Source organism: Lissotriton vulgaris, chromosome 7 (genome assembly GCF_964263255.1).
Source record: "Lissotriton vulgaris chromosome 7, aLisVul1.2, whole genome shotgun sequence".
In the NCBI taxonomy this organism is placed as follows: Eukaryota; Metazoa; Chordata; class Amphibia; order Caudata; family Salamandridae; genus Lissotriton; species Lissotriton vulgaris.
This window is the reverse complement of record NC_141695.1, coordinates 1,159,246,897-1,159,265,511: the sequence shown is the minus strand read 5'-3', so window position 1 is coordinate 1,159,265,511 and position 18,615 is coordinate 1,159,246,897. Positions and strand designations below refer to the sequence as shown.

Here is an 18,615-nt window from a genome sequence, read left to right as displayed (position 1 = left end):
CTGACCCTACCTCAGCCCAACTACCTAAACCAAAGGCTAAGGTCAAAACTCCGCTTTCGGGGCCCAGTCGAGACCAAAACATTGCTTCTAAAGCCCCGCCATCGAGCCCGGCTCCGCAGAAAATATTGAAGCCTTCTGGTAGCTCCTTACCGAGCAAACCGCACGTGCCGTGCTCCCTCAGCACCGAAACCGAAAGAAGTCCTGGTTCTGAAAAAAACCCATTAACCGTCGACTCCTAAAGACAATACGGCACAGAAACCAATGAAACCTGCTTCCACCCCAAAATCTTCAGTGCCGAAACCCACTAAACCTGTTTCCGATGCCTCCAAGCCCTCGAACCAGGCCTCGACTCCGAAAACAATAACTTCGGTGCCGAAAACTACGCCACAGGACTATACAACAACTCCTAAGGCTAAAGACAAACGAAAAACAGGCCCGGAGCTGAAAAAATCGGCGCCAAAAGCAATTTCTGAAGAAGAGCTTTTCTGACCTGATCCTCTGCAAAAGAGGATATACATAGACCCAGAAACAGGACATGTTTCCACCTCACCACACAGGAAGAGGAAATCAGATACAGCACCTACATCTCCAGTGCCTGTCAAGAAGAAGGACTCGGCCACATCTCCTATGCACCCTTCTTCTCCTGTATCTCCCTCTCCTGCTATCCCTTTAAACATTTCACCTCAAAATTCTCCTCTTCATTCTCTGCAACATACAGCTCCTCAGGATGCTGATGATGATCAGTATAGCATGGGGGGTGGGGAAAGACCCAGATGACCCGTTTCCCTACCCTACAGGTTCACCAGACTGGGAGTATCCAAACCCACAGGATATGCCAGATATTCCTGGCCCACATATATATCCATCTAAACCTTCTCCTCCAGAAGACAATATTGGGTTTGGACACTTAATTAATAGGGCTGCCATCTACCACAATGTCACCATGCATTTAGATGAGGCAAAAGAGGACTTCTTACTAGACAAGTTTGAACAATCCCAAAAATCTGTGCAAATACTGCCAATGATTAAATGAGTCATTAAACATGCACCAGAAGTGTTTAAAGATCCTGTACAGGCTAGAATCTTAAACCCAAGGATAGAGAAAAAGTACAGAGCAGCTCCTGGGGATCCTGCTTACATTGAAGGACAGCTACCCTTAGTCTCCCTAGTAGTTTCAAACGCTAGGAAAAAGGCAAACTCACAAACATCAGGAGAAGCACCACCTCCTGATAAAGAATCCAAAATCATAGATGCTTCAGGGAAAAGAATAGCTGCCCAAGCTAGTAATGCATGGCGCATTACAAACACACAGGCCCTCCAAACAGATATGACCGGGCTCTCTATGACCAGCTAGAGAAGCTCTTACAACGTCTACCTGATCAATATAAGGCACAAGCAGATGACCTCATACAAGAGGGTAAACTTCTATCTAATCCCTCCATTAAATGTGCACTAGATGTAGCAGGCACTGCATCCAGGGCAATAAACACCAGTGTCCTTCTTAGACGTCACGTGTGGCTACGCATTTAAGGGTTTAAGCAAGAGGTACAGACCACTATCTTAAATCAACCATTCAACCAACAAAAATTATTTGGTCCAGAAGTAGACACAGCCCTTGAAAAGATTGAAAAAAGACACGGACACAGCCAAGTCTATGGGAGCTCTGCAGTCCACCAAAGCTAGATGCTCCTTTCGTCGCTCTTTCTACAGATGAGGCTCCAAACAAGCAGGAACAGACAATTCAGCTTCCTTCAAGACAAACACACCAGCATCCTCTAATAAAGGATACTTTAGAGGGGGCTACAGAGGTAATAACAATAAGGGAAGAGGTCGAGGTAACCACAACAATCGATCCTCTTCCACCACTAAACAGTGACTTCCTTCAGCTCCCCCAACAGCATACCACTCCTGTAGGGAGGAGGTTAACACAGTTCCTACCTGTCTGGAACTCCATCACAACAGACAGGTGGGTAAGACAAATTATCCAGTATGGTTACTGTCTAGAACTTACAGCTACCCCTCCAAATATACCACCCAGACAGCGTCCAATGTCCACAGAACATCTAACGCTGCTCCAACAAGAGGTTCTCTCATTGCTACAAAAAGATGCAATAGAGCTAGTTCAATTGCAACATCAAGGAACAGGGGTCTACTCACTCTACTTTCTAAAACCCAAAAAGACCAATTCTCGATTTGAGGCGTCTCAATCTATACATACTCAGATCATTTTCACATGATCACTTTACAACAAGTGCTCCCATTGTTGTAACAAGGCAATTTCCTCACTACACTAGACCTAAAAGACGCCTACTTTCACATTCCCATACATCCTTCTCACAGGAGGTATCTCAGGTTTGTGATAGAAGGACACTATTCAAAGTTCTTCCATTCGGGGTAACAACAGCACCAAGAGTGTTCACAAAGTGCTTAGCAGTAGTAGCAGCACATCTCAGAAGACAACAGATCCATTTCTTCCCATACTTAGATGATTGGCTTATAAAGGCCAAGTCATTCCACCAGTGTGTTCAACACACATCTCACACAATTCAGACACTGCACAACTTGGGGTTTACAATAAACCACACCAAGTCACATCTACAGCCCTCTTATGTACATCAATACCTAGGGGCTACCATAAACACCAGTACAGCTCTAGCTTATCCCAGTCCAGCCAGGATACAGAGCATTGAACTTTAATCTCAAGGTTTCAAAACCAACTCTCTCCCAGCCAGAGTGTTTATGCAACTAATAGGCATGATTGCATCTTGCATTTTTATTGTACCATATGCAAGACTGCAAATGCGTCCATTGCAGGAATGTCTAGCACATCAGTGGAATCAGGCACAAGGACAACTGACATACCTGGTGTTGGTGGACAGCCGCACACATTGCTCTCTACAGTGGTGGAACACCAAAAACTGGTCCAGAGGGCGGCCGTTCCTCAAGCCTGGTCCACAGATTGTACTGACAACAGACGCATCCCTGAAAGGATGGGGAGCACATCTGCTCCACCACGTAACTCAGGGAAGATGGGCTGCTCAACGAAAGGGGCTTCACATCAATCACCTAAAGTTGATGGCGATTTTCCTGGCACTAAAGTCCTTTCAAGTACACATACAAAACAAAGCTGTCTTAATCCGAACGGACAACATGACAGCCATGTACTACATACAGAAACAAGGAGGCACACATTCCCGTCAACTGTCCCAGCTCGCAGATAGCCGATCTGTTAAGACGACAGACGCAACAGATTCACAAATGAGAACTACATCTGCAAGTTCTTCAACCATTTTTTCACAAGTGGGATCATCCAGACATAGACCTGTTTGCCACACACGAAAACGCAAAATGCCGACCCTTCGCCGCCAGGTTTCCACACCGGTTGTCCAAGGGCAATGCAATATGGATTAACTGGTCAGACAGATTTGTGTACGCTTTACCGCAACCCCACTAATACCACTAGTGGTACGCAAGGTCACACAACAGTCTCTCAAACTGATCCTGGTATCTCCCACAAGGGCACGCCAACCGTGGTTCACCACACTGCTAGAACTCTCTCCAGTTCCACACCGAAGACTGTCTCTCACACCATCAATGCTAACGCAGAACCATGGAGACATCAGGCATCCAGATCCAAGTCAACTGAATCTGGCAGTCTGGCTCCTGAAGTCTTAGAGTTTGATTACCTTAACCTGCCACCAGACTGTATGAATATCATTAATGAAGCCAGAAGACCTACTACTAGAGCTTGCTATGCTGCAAAATGGAACAGATTTGCCATTTACTGCACTAACAATCAAATTGATCCTCTAGATGCTTCCATCCAAAATATCATCGGTTACCTTCTCCATTTACAAAGATGTAATCTAGTATATTCATCTATACGTTTACATCTTGCAACCATTGCAGCATATCTACAAAACAGACAACATATGTCATTATTTAGAGTACCTTCAATCAAGGCTTTTATGAAAGGATTAAAGAGAATCATTCCTCCTAGGTTACCACCATCTCCAGTGTAGTACCTAAACATTGTGCTTACAAGGCTCATGGGCCCCCCTTTTGAACCTTTACATAAATGTGAATTGCAATTTCTCTCATGGAAAACAGCTTTCCTTATTGCTATTACCTCTCTTAGAAGAGTTAGTCAGATACAAGCTTTCACTATACAAGAACCATTTTTACAATTACACCATAACAAGGTGGTTCTAAGAACTAATCCTAAATTCCTTCCTAAGGTAATTAGTCCTTTTCATCTAAATCAATTGGTAAAGTTACCAGTGTTTTTTCAAAACCCAGACTGTGTAGCAGAGAGAGCTCTACACACACTAGATGTAAAAAGAGTTATTCTCTATTACATTGACAGGACCAAATCCTTACGTAAAACAAAGCAACTGTTTGTAGCTTTCTCTCCACCACACAAAGGCAACCCCATTTCAAAATCAGGAATTGTAAGGTGGATTGTTAAATGTATACAAATATGCTATCACAAGGCAAAACGCACATTAACTGTTCCTCCTAGAGCGCACTCCACACGCAAACTAGGAGCCTCCATGGCTTTCTTAGGGAACATTCTCCTAGAAGACATCTGCAAGGCAGCAACATGGTCTACAACACACACCTTCACTAAACACTATTGTGTTGATGTGCCAGCTAAGCAGCAAGCTGCAGTAGGCCAAGCTATCCTCAAAACCCTTTTCCAAACTACTGCAACAGATACAGGTGACCATCGCTAGGGGAGACACTGCTGTACAATCGATGCAGTGTAAGATCTACAGCTCATATGCCTCGAATGGAAAATGCTACTTACCAGTATGCATCTGTTCTTGGCATGTAGAGCTGCAGATTCTTACACGCCCTCCCGCCTCCCCGGGCCTGTATCTGTTCCAGTTCTATCTTAATTAGATATACACGCATGGACATCCTTTCTTCTTTCTACAAATTCCATAATTTCCCATCATGGCGAAAAATAATCTAAGGATGGAGCCGATGCCCATGCGCACTATCGTCCAAGGGAGGAGTCTCCTATCTCGTGACTACAAAGACTTCTTCTAAGACGACCACAACATGCAATCATCCGAGCCCAACACCAGGTGGCGATCTAATGTACATTGTAAGAATCTGCAGCTCTACATGCCAAGAACAGATGCATTCTGGTAAGCAGCATTTTCCTTGCAATTCAATAGGTCTCACATTCACAAGAGTTTGAGCTATTGGAATTGTAAATGCCTGTAGCTTAAACTTTCGTTAATGCGAGACTTATTGCATTGCAAAGACTTTTTTCATAAAAGCGCCCCCTGTCGCCTGTTCACGTTAATAGAGGCCATGCCACTTTTTAGATGAGCCGCGTCTAAAGAAAGTTGCGCAGCCACCATTAAAGTGAAAGAATGGTATGGGGCACTTTTGTTGTCAAGATGACAAACAATTACTTTTTTTGTAAAATCGCCCTATGCCACGGTTTCACTTCAATAGCAGCAGCGCACCCTTCTTTAGACGCGGCTTGTCTAAAGAAAAGGGTGTGGCCTCTAATAACGTGAAAACGTGGCACGGGCGCTTCTAAACAAAAAAAAAGTGAATAAATAGGGGGAAAATAAATATGCAGCTGCGTTTGCCACAAATAAAACAGAGGCACAGCCATCGATGGCGTGCTCTACTATTTAATTTAAAAAAATATATATAAAGCGTGTCTTGCCTGCGAAAGCAGGCCGGTGAAAACCATTTTAAAAAATAGTGCTCCGAAGCTGTAATTAATGTCAACAGAGTAGCAACACAAGTAAGAGGTCCTTATAGGTGGTTACAAGATGAGACAAAGCTTTACCAAGAAGGGACTAAAATGCCTGTAGACCAATGAAAAGCCACAGTTTACAAAGGAAAATGACAAAAGCCAATGAAAATGATGGACCGAGGGTGGGCGGAACTTCAAGTTCATACCTGAATTCAGCATGCCTCGCATAGCAGCGCATGCGCTGCCAAAGCTCGACCTAAGAAAGACAATAATTATTTTATTGGCTTCATCACCTTCTGCCTTATTAGTCTACATTGAAGTGATGTACTAGCTTGTGACTGCCAAAATGAAGATTCTCAGTTAGGTAATGTTAAGTTTGCTATAAAACTATGTTGTAGTATTTCGATTAGGTGACATTGTCTTTAACCTTGTTGAATGTAAGCCTAGGTTTGCTATTTCTACAGGTCGATACTCTGACCTTGGAAAAGAAAATCTTCAGTGGGCCATATCCCTATCACATCTGTCTCATCCATGAGTTCAGCAACCCCCCAAACGTGAGGAATAAGGTGCGCATTCGGAGCTGGATGGATACGATAGCCAACGTCAACCAGTGAGTACCTCTGAATTTAAGAATGTGCAGTAGTCTCTCCATTAACTGGCTTTGCTTGTCACTGTAAGTAATTGAGCTCTGTGCCCTTTTTCCAATTGACACCTTCAATTGCAAAGATGTCCGATTTGCTTGGCATTACCAGGACTAATGACTTTCAAAACACTTTTGCCCGGCTTAATCTTGTATTTCCCTTTTGTATCTATCTCTCTTCCTGCAAGCAATGCGGGCACTACAAACCTGTACTTTCGCCTTTTGTCCTCCAGGGAGCTAATTAAGTATGAATTCTTCCCTGAAGCCACAAGAACCGAGGATGATGTGAAGAAATTCCCCAAGTATCCATGGGGGAGGGATATTTACACTTTAGAAGGTAAGATTTTATATCTAGCAGGTAGCATATTTCAGGTGCCAATGAATTAAGCTTGCAAGGATGAAGAAAACTATTGTTGTGGTAAAACTAATCTGTTTAAAAGAGAAGGTTCTTGGATTGCCTCCAGAAACTAGTGGACATATTTTAGCTGTTTGAGGATTATTGTCTCTTAAAATGCACTGCAAGAGAGACCGTGATAGTGATTCATATACTGTGTATGTTTAGCTGTGTAGTTGTGTTGAGGATGGCATGTTTTGTCGCGCAATCAGAGGAGTTTTTATTGCATTATTAATGGCCATTTAAGTTGTTGCGTTTGGTGGCAAATATCTTAATTACTCAAAAAAGCGACCTTTATATTGGAATCTCTGATCATCTGCTTCGAAACCTTTGTTAACTCCCTTTTGTGATGTAAACCATACAACCCAGGCACTAGCAGTAAGATGGACTGGAAGGGTGCTGAAACAGCCTTTACAAAAAAATGAAACATCCTGGATATTTTGCCTCTAATATTCGTTTTGAAGATCTGTTTGTTCATTTTGGTTTGTAATCATGTATTTTTTTTAGCCTAGTTTATTGGTGCCTTGTTAAACCCCAAAATACTTGGCATTTGCACTTACTTGTCAAAACTGCCACTTACGACAGTCTGCAAGTGGGTGGCACTGTCTGTTTAATTTTGAGATCAGCTGTTTATTAACTTCATATACATTTTTTAAAAATGAGTAATACCTGCCTCCCAAGCCATTTCTATTGCTTTAGGGGTCTGGAATTGTCAGAATTGTCACACTTGTAGGAGTGTGATGGTTAATAGTTATGTTGGCAATGCTGTCGGGGGCAGTGGGAAGTGCAAGCTGCAGTGGTCTCCTGACGAGAGCCCTGGTGCTTACGGTTTTTGCCAATTAAGCACTGCTTATCTCATCTCTGGTTTGTTTTCCTCACAACAACGTGTTTGCATGTCCACGACTGTCTTCACTTCACATTCTCCAATGTTTTTCTAGGCACTGTTGATGGGGCGCCATATTCTATGGTGACAGATTTCCCATGGCTCCGGTCACTTAGAACAGCAGAACCTAACGGCTATGCCAGATATGATTTTGAAGATGATGAAAGAGGTAAGCATGTATGGTTTGTGATTTCTGCTAGAGAAATGTGAGCAAGCCGCTCATTTAGCTGCTTTGGGGAACATGTTTGTTTCAGGTTGTATTACATTGTTGTCACCCTGTACAAACTTATGACCTCAAAGTAAACGTTTGTAGCGCTTGAACAACACAATTGTGATTTGTAATTGAAATACCTTTGCTGCTAACAACACTGTTCCTGCTGTAGGCCACTTTTCTCCCAGTATTGCCCAGCCACCATACTATGTGGAGAAGTGCGGCTTAATGGTTAGAGCGGCAGACCTGATGCAGGGGTCTGGCCCGGGACCAGGGTTCAATTCCCGCCTCGGCGGCTCTTGGACTCAATCTCCCCGGACCTGATAATTCTCGCCTCTGTGCCTGGTCTAATCATGGGTCCCACTCTGTGACTCTGTGCAATAGCTTGCTTAATCTCCACAACGGCCCCAGAAGCGCTTGGATGCCTGGCTTCACCTTGGGAAAGCCAGGAAGGGTTCCACAGCGGTATGAATACAGCGCTACGAGACCTCTGGGTAGAAGGCGCTATATAAATACAAACACATGACATGTTCTCTCGCAATCTCAATAGCGCTACTTACATCTGTTTTGCACAACAGGAGGTGACCTTCCGCCTTTTTCCTGTGCCAGATCTGTAATAACATTGGATTGCTTACTGAGTTGTGTTAGCAGTTCTGCTTGCAAAGAAGTAAGTCCGGGCCGCGGTGGTGCTTGATCAGGTACAGAGAGGGGAGTCGCTGGCATAAATTTTGCAGCGTGAAGATTACCCCACACCGCGTTATGTGCCCATGAGGTCTTGTATTGATGTGCCTCCTGTACACGACTCCAGCAAAATTGCTGCGTGGGTCTAAAACGGCTTCACAGCCGTAAGTATAAACATACTTTTTGGGAAAAAAGACAATATTCCTTTTTTCACACAAATTCCTCACGGCAGGGTGCACCTTAGGGCGTGTACGCCACCGGAGGATCACATTTTTAAGGTCCTGAAGAAAGCTGAGCGACTCGGGCTCGCCATAAGCAGAAACATGTCGACCAAATTCACTTATATGGACTAGGGGTCTATCATAATTGAGGCCACACCTATGGGTCCATTCGCACTTGTTTTTAACCAGTGCAAATCGGACTAGTAATAAAATATTTGAAAGTCACGCACTTGCACTTTTTAACCTTTTTCTATTTCTTTGCACTCACTTAGCTTTATTTGGATTCACAAAACACCCTCAACACACACAAAACCAGCTCCGCTGTAAACAGGCGTTGAAGCACACTGGAAAGACATTAGGTCTTTCCAGTGGGAACCCAATGATGAAGCATGTCACCACTAGGTTGGTGAGTGAGCGTTCTTAAAAACTTCTTTTGTATTGTCCCTCCACTCTGAGTTTTTTCTCTTTCTTTTCTAGACACTTCGTGTTTCACCACCAGGTTGTCCTTTACTGATTTGTCACTCTTCTGTTGTTTAATAATAGTAAGAAAAGGGGTGTAAGAGTGAACATCCAAACCCTTTCTCTCCTGTTGTTCTTGGCCAGATCTGTAATAACCTTGGATTGCTTACTGAGTAATTCTTCTTTGAAAGTGACTTTAAGATTAGGAGATGCAGAATCTGTGATTTCATATTTAGGTCTCGACTGCAAACCTCTTTTAGCAGTTTGCTTGCGAAATACCTCTTTTGGGTTGATCCAAAAACTGACAGTGGGCTTATGGCCAGGGCATTGCTTACCGTTAATAGACTTTATTGTAAGGGTCATTTGAATTCTACTTATTTGATGGCTTTTCTTCCGCTTTTTGTGTTTATTCCTCACCCCTGAAGTATACCTTCTTTATCATGCATTTGATTGGATGGCTTGCATCTTTCCACTGCTCACATTCAGGAGACTACTTGTTTTCTTTTTAGGTCTCTAATACAGCATTGCTTTAGCATTGCTTGTTTGTCGAGATTATAGTAAGGCTTTCAAAAGTCTACCCAAATTGCGGATCAGGTACAGTTCATGTGAACCTGGCGCGTGCACATAGCGCAGAGCATCGGCATCAGACTTCAAAGCAAAGGAATCTGCTCCCCCGCATCAGACTTTTAAAGGAGTCTGTTCCCCTGCCCCACCCCCCGGCACGCAATGCCGAGAGCTTCAAAGGAAGCCATTCCCCCCGCCACCATGCAATGCGGCTCCCCCGCCCCCACCACGCAATACCGAGAGCTTGTTTATTTTTACTACACCGCAACCATAGTCTAGTACTGGGGTGATTGACGGGATTTGAACACGCTGACTTTCGGTGATTGCTTTTTAATCACACCATCAGCGCCTGGACTTTTCTCCTGAACAGCATAGGCCTACGCGAGCCTTTGTTCCTTTCACAGCCACATGACGCTTGCATGCTAGCTCTTTTATATTGACATTACATTTGCAAATAACCATGGCCTGACGGTGTCAGACTTTCTGTTTGGCCACATACCTCTGCCCGCCATGTAGATATGCAACCGTTCCATTTCTTGGGATACATTTGATATACAACTTGCTATCAGACGGTTTGTTTCTGAGCCGCTTTGATTTATCTTTTGTAGAGACCACATGATCGATTCCCAGCACATTGCAAGTTGTTGACTCAATCCTACATGTTTCCACTCTTTACTGAGTAAGTACTAGCCCACTTATCCTTGATAGTGAGAGCAGCTGATGCCATCAGCAGATATGTCATTGTTTCCCTTTTCCCTTATGAGCCTCACCAGGCCCACCTCTATGACTCACAGGGCGGAGGTCTCCCGTTGCTGCTTATTAAAATTATAAATGTGTTTGATTTCCAGAGTGAACGTGCACGATAACATGGTGCGCGGCAGCTGGCCCTTCGTTCTGGGGTAGGGAGATATGGGGAGTCAAGGAGCTGCGAGGGTAGTGAAGTACAGAAGTAAACTGGGGCCAAGTAAACGATGGAGTGTGTCAGTCACTATCCTGGGCACAAGAATGCAGCGCGATACTCTGTGTCCATCCGACTGACCAGGAACGAACTGCATTTTTACTGTACGCACAAAGCTGTAGTCATCGCCCAGCCCAGGGCTAGCCCTGCCTCTTTAGCTATGCTTCATCTGAGTGGTGTGACCTTTAGGAGGTAGCAGATTTACATTACGGCTGATGCCGCCGTTCCCTCCCCTGCTGTTAATTACCCCCTTTGTTACCACCTCCCTCCCGTTGTTTCACTGCATCGGCGTGGTGACACCTATGCCTCCAGAAACGCTCTAAACAAAGCCCCATATTCCATCTCTGCCCTAACACCTGATCCTTGTATTTAATGGGTACTATATCCTGCGTTCCGTTTGACATGTCTTTGTGCTAGCCTCGCATTCAGTCAACCCTAAACCACGCCCCTCCTTATCACCTGCCTTTTGAACCGAGGTGTGTGACAGGCACACTGCAGGAAAACAAGCATGCTGGCACCAGGCAACAAAAGGTGAAAAAGTGTAGGGTCTGATGTGTTCCATACGTTATATCAATTTGGCTAGACGTCAGGCCATTAATAGCAGCAGAAGGGCACTGTTTCTCGTTAGACCCTCTGCTGATCACTGGTAAGGACAGCTAGCCGGAGCAGAGACTTATTGGCTGGGCCATCACCATGGAAAGGCCAAGAAACTTCACCCACTTTTGTGAACAAAGGCCATAGCTCCCAACTTTGCAAGCAAACGTATGATTTTGTACACCCCTGCTGCAGTGTACTATTGTCTCCAACTCCAGATGTTGCTCCGTTCTGTCACACAGTTTACTATTCACACTACTTAGTAATTTCTCCTTTCTGGCATTCAGCTCACCCGTTCACCCCTTCCGCCCCTGTTCGCCCCGTTCTCCCCTTTCCTGTATCAATGGCTTCCCTCTTTCCAGCGTTCTTTACATTTCACATTTGTCTAGATGAACTATCTCTTGATCCCTTTTTTCCAGTCGCTGCACTCTCCTCTTTATTTTTACTGTCTATACAGCTAATCAGAGCCACTTTAAAGCATTTGCTCAAATGTTTCTTTGGGCCCAAAAACGTTAGTAGCTGAGCAGTTGGCGTTATCTATTGAGAATGTTAAATCTTACTTGATGCGAAACAGGCCTTTTATGTTAAAAAACAAAGCCAGAGGCAATGAAGGGAGCAAACAAAATACAATTTTACATGACTAGTCATTTTTTATAGCATCTGTCTATCTACCCATCTATAAATCTTTTAGTTTCATCTACCAGTATTTTGCCACGACCAGCACTGGATGCCCAAAGTATGCCAACAATAATAATTATGTCAGGGTGTCCATTACTCTGTGGAGGGTACCATTGTGCTGCCCACGATATGCCTGCAATTAACACCAGCATGCCATTGAGACCCTTATTCCAGGGAAAGGAACAATGAGTCGCACTCAAACTTCACTCGTATTCCAGATGAACACACAGTATCAACTTTTTCAAAAACACAGAATAATGTGTCTGTATTGTAAGTATAAAATACTTCTTTGAGAAATGCTCTGAAACAAGACCTAAATCAAATATATAATAAACATTGGAAAAAGCTAATATGTCTGGCTCTGGCAAGCGAAAAATATATATTTTTTTAAACCTATGGAATATGTTTAAAAAAAGGATCAAACATACATATACAAATAAAGGAGTGGGGCAGTAGCCAAGGCACACCGGCTCTCTTGCTAAAAGAGACTCCTGTTCAGTCGGCGGTGAGCTTTTGATGGTAAATCAAATTGTATTTGTGTTCGTTCAGTTGGAGTTACATGCAGATATACATTATTTTACAGTCCTTTTCTACAAAACTTTTCTTTCCTTCTCTACCCTACAGTGTGTGTCTGATGTTGGATTAATTAACAGTATCTGAAAGAGACACGTTAGTGATAGATTCCTTACCTTAGAATATCCCCAGGCGTCAGACTGGATCCGGAAATTTTTGCGTAGCAATACCCCTGCACGTCGGTAGGCGTCGTCTGCGGCTCCGCGTCCGTCGTCGGCATCGTTAGCGCCGTAATGACGTCGTCGGAGTACTTAGACGCCGCCCTGGGACAACGGGGAGGCCAGTCCACAACTCCCTCCACAGCACCCGCCTCAAAACCTTCCTAGTCCGAGTTTTCAGGCCCATGTGACGCCTGTGGGAGGCAGGGTTCGCCATCACCTCTCCCACTGGCGCACTATCACGTCGGACAGGTGGGTGCTGCAGACAGTCCGAAGGGGCTACTCCCTCCCCTTCGAGGCGACCCCTCCATCCATGCCACCGCAATTCCACTGCGTGTCGGGGATCACTTGCAACTTCTGCAGGAGGAAGTCACGGCCCTCTTGGCCAAGGGGGCCATCGAGCGCGTTCCTGGGCCAGAAGTAGGGTGTGGTTGTTACTCCCACTACTTTCTGGTACCCAGGAAGGGCAAAGGGGGCCTACGCCCTATCTTGGACCTGCGGAACGTTAACGGCTTCCTCCGGAAGGAGAAGTTCAAGATGCTGACTTTGGCTCAGGTCTTAGCTGCCCTGGATCCCGGAGACTGGATGGTAGCGTTGGACTTGCAGGACGCATATTTTCACATCCCCGTCCTACCGGCCCACCGGCGTTACCTGCGGTTCACGGTAGGCCAAGAGCACTTTCAGTTTACCGTGCTCCCCTTCGGCCTTACCAGCGCCCCACGGGTGTTCACGAAGGTGATGGCGGTGGTCGCAGCTCATCTGCGCAGGTTAGGGGTGTCAGTCTTTCCCTACCTAGACGACTGGTTGTTGAAGGCGGACTCGCCCCAGACAGTCGTCGGCCACCTCCAGACTACGGCCGACCTCCTGCATTTGCTGGGGTTCTCCATCACCGTGCCGAAGTCGCACCTGTGTCCCTCTCAGAAGCTCCTCTTCATTGGAGCGGTTCTCGACTCGGCGCAGTTTCGGGTTTACCCTCCCGAACAGCGGGTTCGGGATATACAGGCTCTGATTCCCATCTTTCAGCCTTTATCCCGAGTCTTGGTCAGGTTGACGCTGCGGCTTCTGGGGCTGATGGCCTCCTTCATCCTTCTGGTGCATCACTCCCGGGGGCGGATACTGGCTCTGCAGTGGGACCTGAAGTTTTAGTGGGCCCAGCATCAGGGCAACCTGTCCGATCATGTCTTGATCTCGGAGGGCACTGCGAGACAACTGCAGTGGTGGCTCACGGACCGCGATTGGGTCAGTGGCAGATCCCTCTCCCTACCCCACCCGGAGCACGTGGTTGTGACGGACGCGTCCCTCCAGGTCTGGGGAGGCCACATGGGAGAGGCGGAGATCAGAGGCCTCTGGTCTCCGGCGGAGTCCCGGCTCCATATCAACCTTTTGAAGCTGCGGATGATTCGTCTAGCACTAAAGGCATTCCTCCCCTCTGTCTGGGGGAGTGTAGTGCAGGTGTTCATGGACAACACCACCGCCATGTGGTACTGCAACAAACAGGGCGGGGTGGGGTCGTGGACCCTATGCCAGGAGGCTCTGCGCCTCTGGCAGTGGCTGGAACATCAGGGCGTGACCCTGGTGGTTCAACACCTGGCAGGCTCTCTGAATGCCAGGGCGGACGAACTCAGCCGCCGGTGCATGATGGATCACGAATGGCGTCTGAACTCGGACGTGGCGCAAGGCCTCTTTCAGCAATGGGGAGAGCCTTGGTTAGATCTATTCGCCACAGAAGAGAATGCGCAATGTCATCAGTTCTGCGCGTTGGAATTTCCAAGGCGGCACTCGCTCTGAGACGCTTTTTGTCGCGAGTGGAGTTGCCGTCTGTTATACGCCTTTCCGCCTATAACACTTCTGCCCAGAGTGTTGAAGAAGATCAGGCGCGACCGAGCCCAGGTTATCCTTGTGGCTCCGGACTGGGCACGAAGATACTGGTATCCCGAGCTACTCAGCATGTCAGTCGATCCCCGATTCGTCTGCCTCTTCGGGAGGACCTTCTGTCGCAGCAGCAGGGGACGGTTCTGCACCCGAACCTGTCCAGTCTCCACCTACAAGCTTGGAGATTGAGCGGCGGCAGTTGAGGCCATTTGACTTCCCTCCCGAAGTCTGTGATATCATTCTGGCAGCCAGGCGTCCCTCCACAAATTCGGTATACGCCTGCAGGTGGAACAGATTTGTGGCATGGTGCACAGCAAAGGCTGTGGACCCACTCTCTTCAACCCTTTCTGAGGTTCTCCTCTTTCTTCTTTCCCTTGCCCAGCAGGGCTCTGCTCTGGGCACTCTCAAGGGGTACCTTTCTGCTCTTTCCGCCTTCTTACGGCTACCTGATCAGCCTTCCTTATTCAAGTCCCCCATTGTAAATAGGTTTCTGAAGGGCATCACACACATGTTCCCTCCTGTTCCCTTCGTGATGCCCCAGTGGGACTTGAATCTTATACTTACTTACCTAATGTGTGCTCTCTTTGAGCCGCTCCATAACTGTCCTCTCCGTCTTCTTACTCTGAAGACTGCTTTCCTGATTGCCATCACCTCTGCCAGGAGAGTGAGTGAGCTCCAGGCTCTTTCTTCTACTCCTCCTTTCCTCTCTGTTTATCCGGACAAGGTTGTGTTGCGGACCAACCTTCCTTTCTACCCAAGGTTATCACGGCCTTCCACATCGGGCAGTCCATTACCTTGCCCACCTTCTTTCCGCCTCCGCATCCCTCGAAAGAGGAAGAGAGTTTCCACCGTCTGGACTCAAAACGTGCGCTCTCTTATTACCTAGATCGCACACGCCAGTTCCGGGTGGATGACCAACTCTTTGTTGGTTACGTGGGCGCGAAGAAGGGAAAGGCGGTACACAAGGGGCCATCTCGCGGTGGATCATCTTGTGTATCCAAGCATGCTACTCCATGGCGAGGAAGGAGCCCCCGGCTGGATTGCGGGCTCACTCCACTCGGGCCACGGCAACGACAACTGCCCTGGGCCGCGGTGTCCCCCTGCAGGACATCTGTCAGGCAGCCACGTGGGCCTCGCTGCACACGTTCGCAAGACACTACTGCCTGGACAGTCAAGTCCGGAGGGATGGCTTCTTTGGCCGTTCCGTCCTCCAGGACTTTCTGGTGTGATATTGGTTCGCAGACCCACCACCGGGGTTGGTATTGCTGGGGTATCTATTCTAAGGTAAGGAATCTATCACTAACGTGTCTCTTTCAGATGCACAAGTTACTACTTGTGTAACGATATATCTGTAAGAGACATTAGTTAGTGATAGATTCCTTACCGCCCTCCCATCCTCCCCGTTCTGCGAACCGATATTTAGGGTTAAGGTCATCCCCTTTCAGGGCCCTAGTTTCAATGGCACCAGTGTTAGTTCTATCATGGCTCTGCGTATCTGGCGCGGAAAAGCTGTGTTATCAGAACTGACGTCAGCGCGCATGGGCGCCGTCTATATACTCCGATGACGTCATCCCGGCGCTCACGACGCCGACGACGGACGCGGAGCCGCAGACGACGCCTAACAGCGCGCAGGGGTATTGCTACGCAAAAATTTCCGGATCCAGTCTGACGCCTGGGGATATTCTAAGGTAAGGAATCTATCACTAACTAATGTCTCTTACAGATATATCGTTACACAAGTAGTAACTTGTGCGTTAAGGTCATCCCCTTTCAGGGCCCTAGTTTCAATGGCACCAGTGTTGGTTCTATCATGGCTCTGCGTATCTGGCGCGTAAAAGTTGTGTATCAGAACTGACGTCAGCGCGCATGGGCGGCGTCTAAGTACTCCGACGTTATTCCGGCGCTAACGACGCCGGCGACGGACGCGGAGCCGCAGACGACGCCTACCGACGCGCAGGGGTATAGCTACGCAAAAATATCCGGATCCAGTCTGACGCCTGGGGATATTCTAAGGTAAGGAATCTATCACTAACTAATGTCTCTTACAGATATATCGTTACACAAGTAGTAACTTGTGCATTATTGCTCACAAATGAGTTAAGATCGGGCGCTGAAAATTATTTCTTTAACTTTCATTAGCATGCCTCTTTTACTTTCCTAACTACTGTTTGCGAGTAATTAGTGCAATAGGTGTTGACTATGGTTTTAAGCACATTGGTAGCTCTGCTTTTGAATAAATGTTCTGTTAAGGTTAGATTTCTCCGGTGTGTTGGGGCAACAATGATGTGGTGACATTTAAATAATGTAATCCAATTTTTGCCAATTGATGATATTTTGATTTATAGATTTGTCCGGTTCCTAATTCCTTATTAAAAAAGTTGCAGGGACAAAACGTTTTTTCTTAGGAGCCGACCAGTGACACTATTGAATGCTGGGGTTGACAAAAATCTCGACTGCAAAGTCTTGTTTTCACTTCATGGTTTCTGGCCACACCTTCTGACCTCTATAAAATGTTGTCGACTTCGGCATATGACGTTCTCATTTGCATGTGTACTCATTTCTTTACATAGACTGTGGGGCACATATATCCTGTACAGATTACTTAGAATCTTGTACATTCAGCTTAGGGTTTTTGGTGCAATATGTTTGCTAATATAGTGTAGAAACTGCCACCAATGCACTCCGCTCCATGCAACGCAACTCCATCTTACACAGTACCATGCTACTCCACACAACACTACTCTGCACAATGCTGCACAAAGCCACTCCTCTCTACGAAACACCACTTTGCTTCATGCAATGTTACTCAAGGCAGCTGCACTCCAGTCTACACCACTCTACACAATACCACTCTGCTTTATGCAATGCTACTCCACGCAGCTGCACTCCACTCTACGCCATAGCACTCCATACAACTGCACGCCACTCAACTCTATGTAATGCCACCCCCACAACTGCACATGACTCCATGCCACACCATGTTGCTCTACGCCATGCCACTCCACTCTAATACTAACTCAGTCTGTCTTTCTCACCTATTTATTTCTTCCTCCCTCTACACACCTTTTACCTCAGTGTTTCATTCTTTATCTCTGGCTTCAAAACTTCTATATATATTATTTTATACAGATTTCAGACTCTATCCACACACTTTTTAATGTGTTCCATTGCCATAAGTGCAGTCTACTCTCAGACTCTGGCACCTGTTTATTCTTCCCTAGTGTCAGTCTGCTGCTTGTGTTGTAAATCTGAAAGAAACACGTTAGTGTTCGATTCCTTACCTTAGAATAACCCCAGGCGTCAGTCTGGATCCGGAAACATTTGCGTAGCAGTACCCCTGCGCGTCGGTAGGCGTCGTCTGCAGGCGTCCCCTGCGGCTCCGCGTCCGTCGTCGTGCGCCGTGATGACGTCGCTGGAGTATATAGACGCCGCCTCCGCGCGCTGACGTCAGTTCTTCTTTTTTCGGCGCCAGCAAGCGCAGATCCGAAGAGCAGTACTCCGGTCTTTTGACCAACTTTGTTCAACTCTATAACTCTTTTTGTGCCTGGTAGGATGCCCGGTTTCAAGAATTGTGACGGGTGTGACCGCACGATGTCGGTCACGGACCATCACCGACTCTGTCTCCGGTGTCTGGGCCCCGACCACGACGTGGACGCCTGCGTCGACTGCCGGGCCCTCACTAACAAGGCTAGACGGGAGCGGTCCCGCAAGCTGCTTGAGCTCCGGGTGTCGGCCCCGCATCAGGAGAGGTCTCTGTCCGGCCGGAGGTCCAGGGAGCGTTCGAGGGAGCGGTCGCGGAGCCGCGCCGAGCGCTCCGGAAGTCGACACCACTCGTCGGGCTCATCAGGTAAGAAACACAAGAAGTCGGGGCGTCGTCATCGTACCCCCGACTCCCCCCGACGCTCGCGTCGCGACGCGGCAGGGGGTTCGGGTGACCCCAACTCCACGGCTCCGCGTGAGTCGCCGGCGCGGCCTGCCCCATACCCTCCGGTCCCTGGGCACGG

At 47.1% G+C, this 18,615-nt stretch overlaps 1 protein-coding gene across 1 annotated transcript in view; it reads left to right on the top strand.

The window, feature by feature from the left end:
- Window positions 1–18,615, top strand: part of FBXO38 (F-box protein 38) — a 312,552-nt gene that overhangs the window by 224,401 nt on the left and 69,536 nt on the right. The window contains exons 19-21 of the mRNA XM_086931615.1: window positions 6,190–6,335; window positions 6,599–6,702; window positions 7,698–7,811. Coding sequence (XP_086787741.1) covers window positions 6,190–6,335; window positions 6,599–6,702; window positions 7,698–7,811 — 364 coding nt within the window. The remainder of the gene's footprint in view (window positions 1–6,189; window positions 6,336–6,598; window positions 6,703–7,697; window positions 7,812–18,615) is intronic.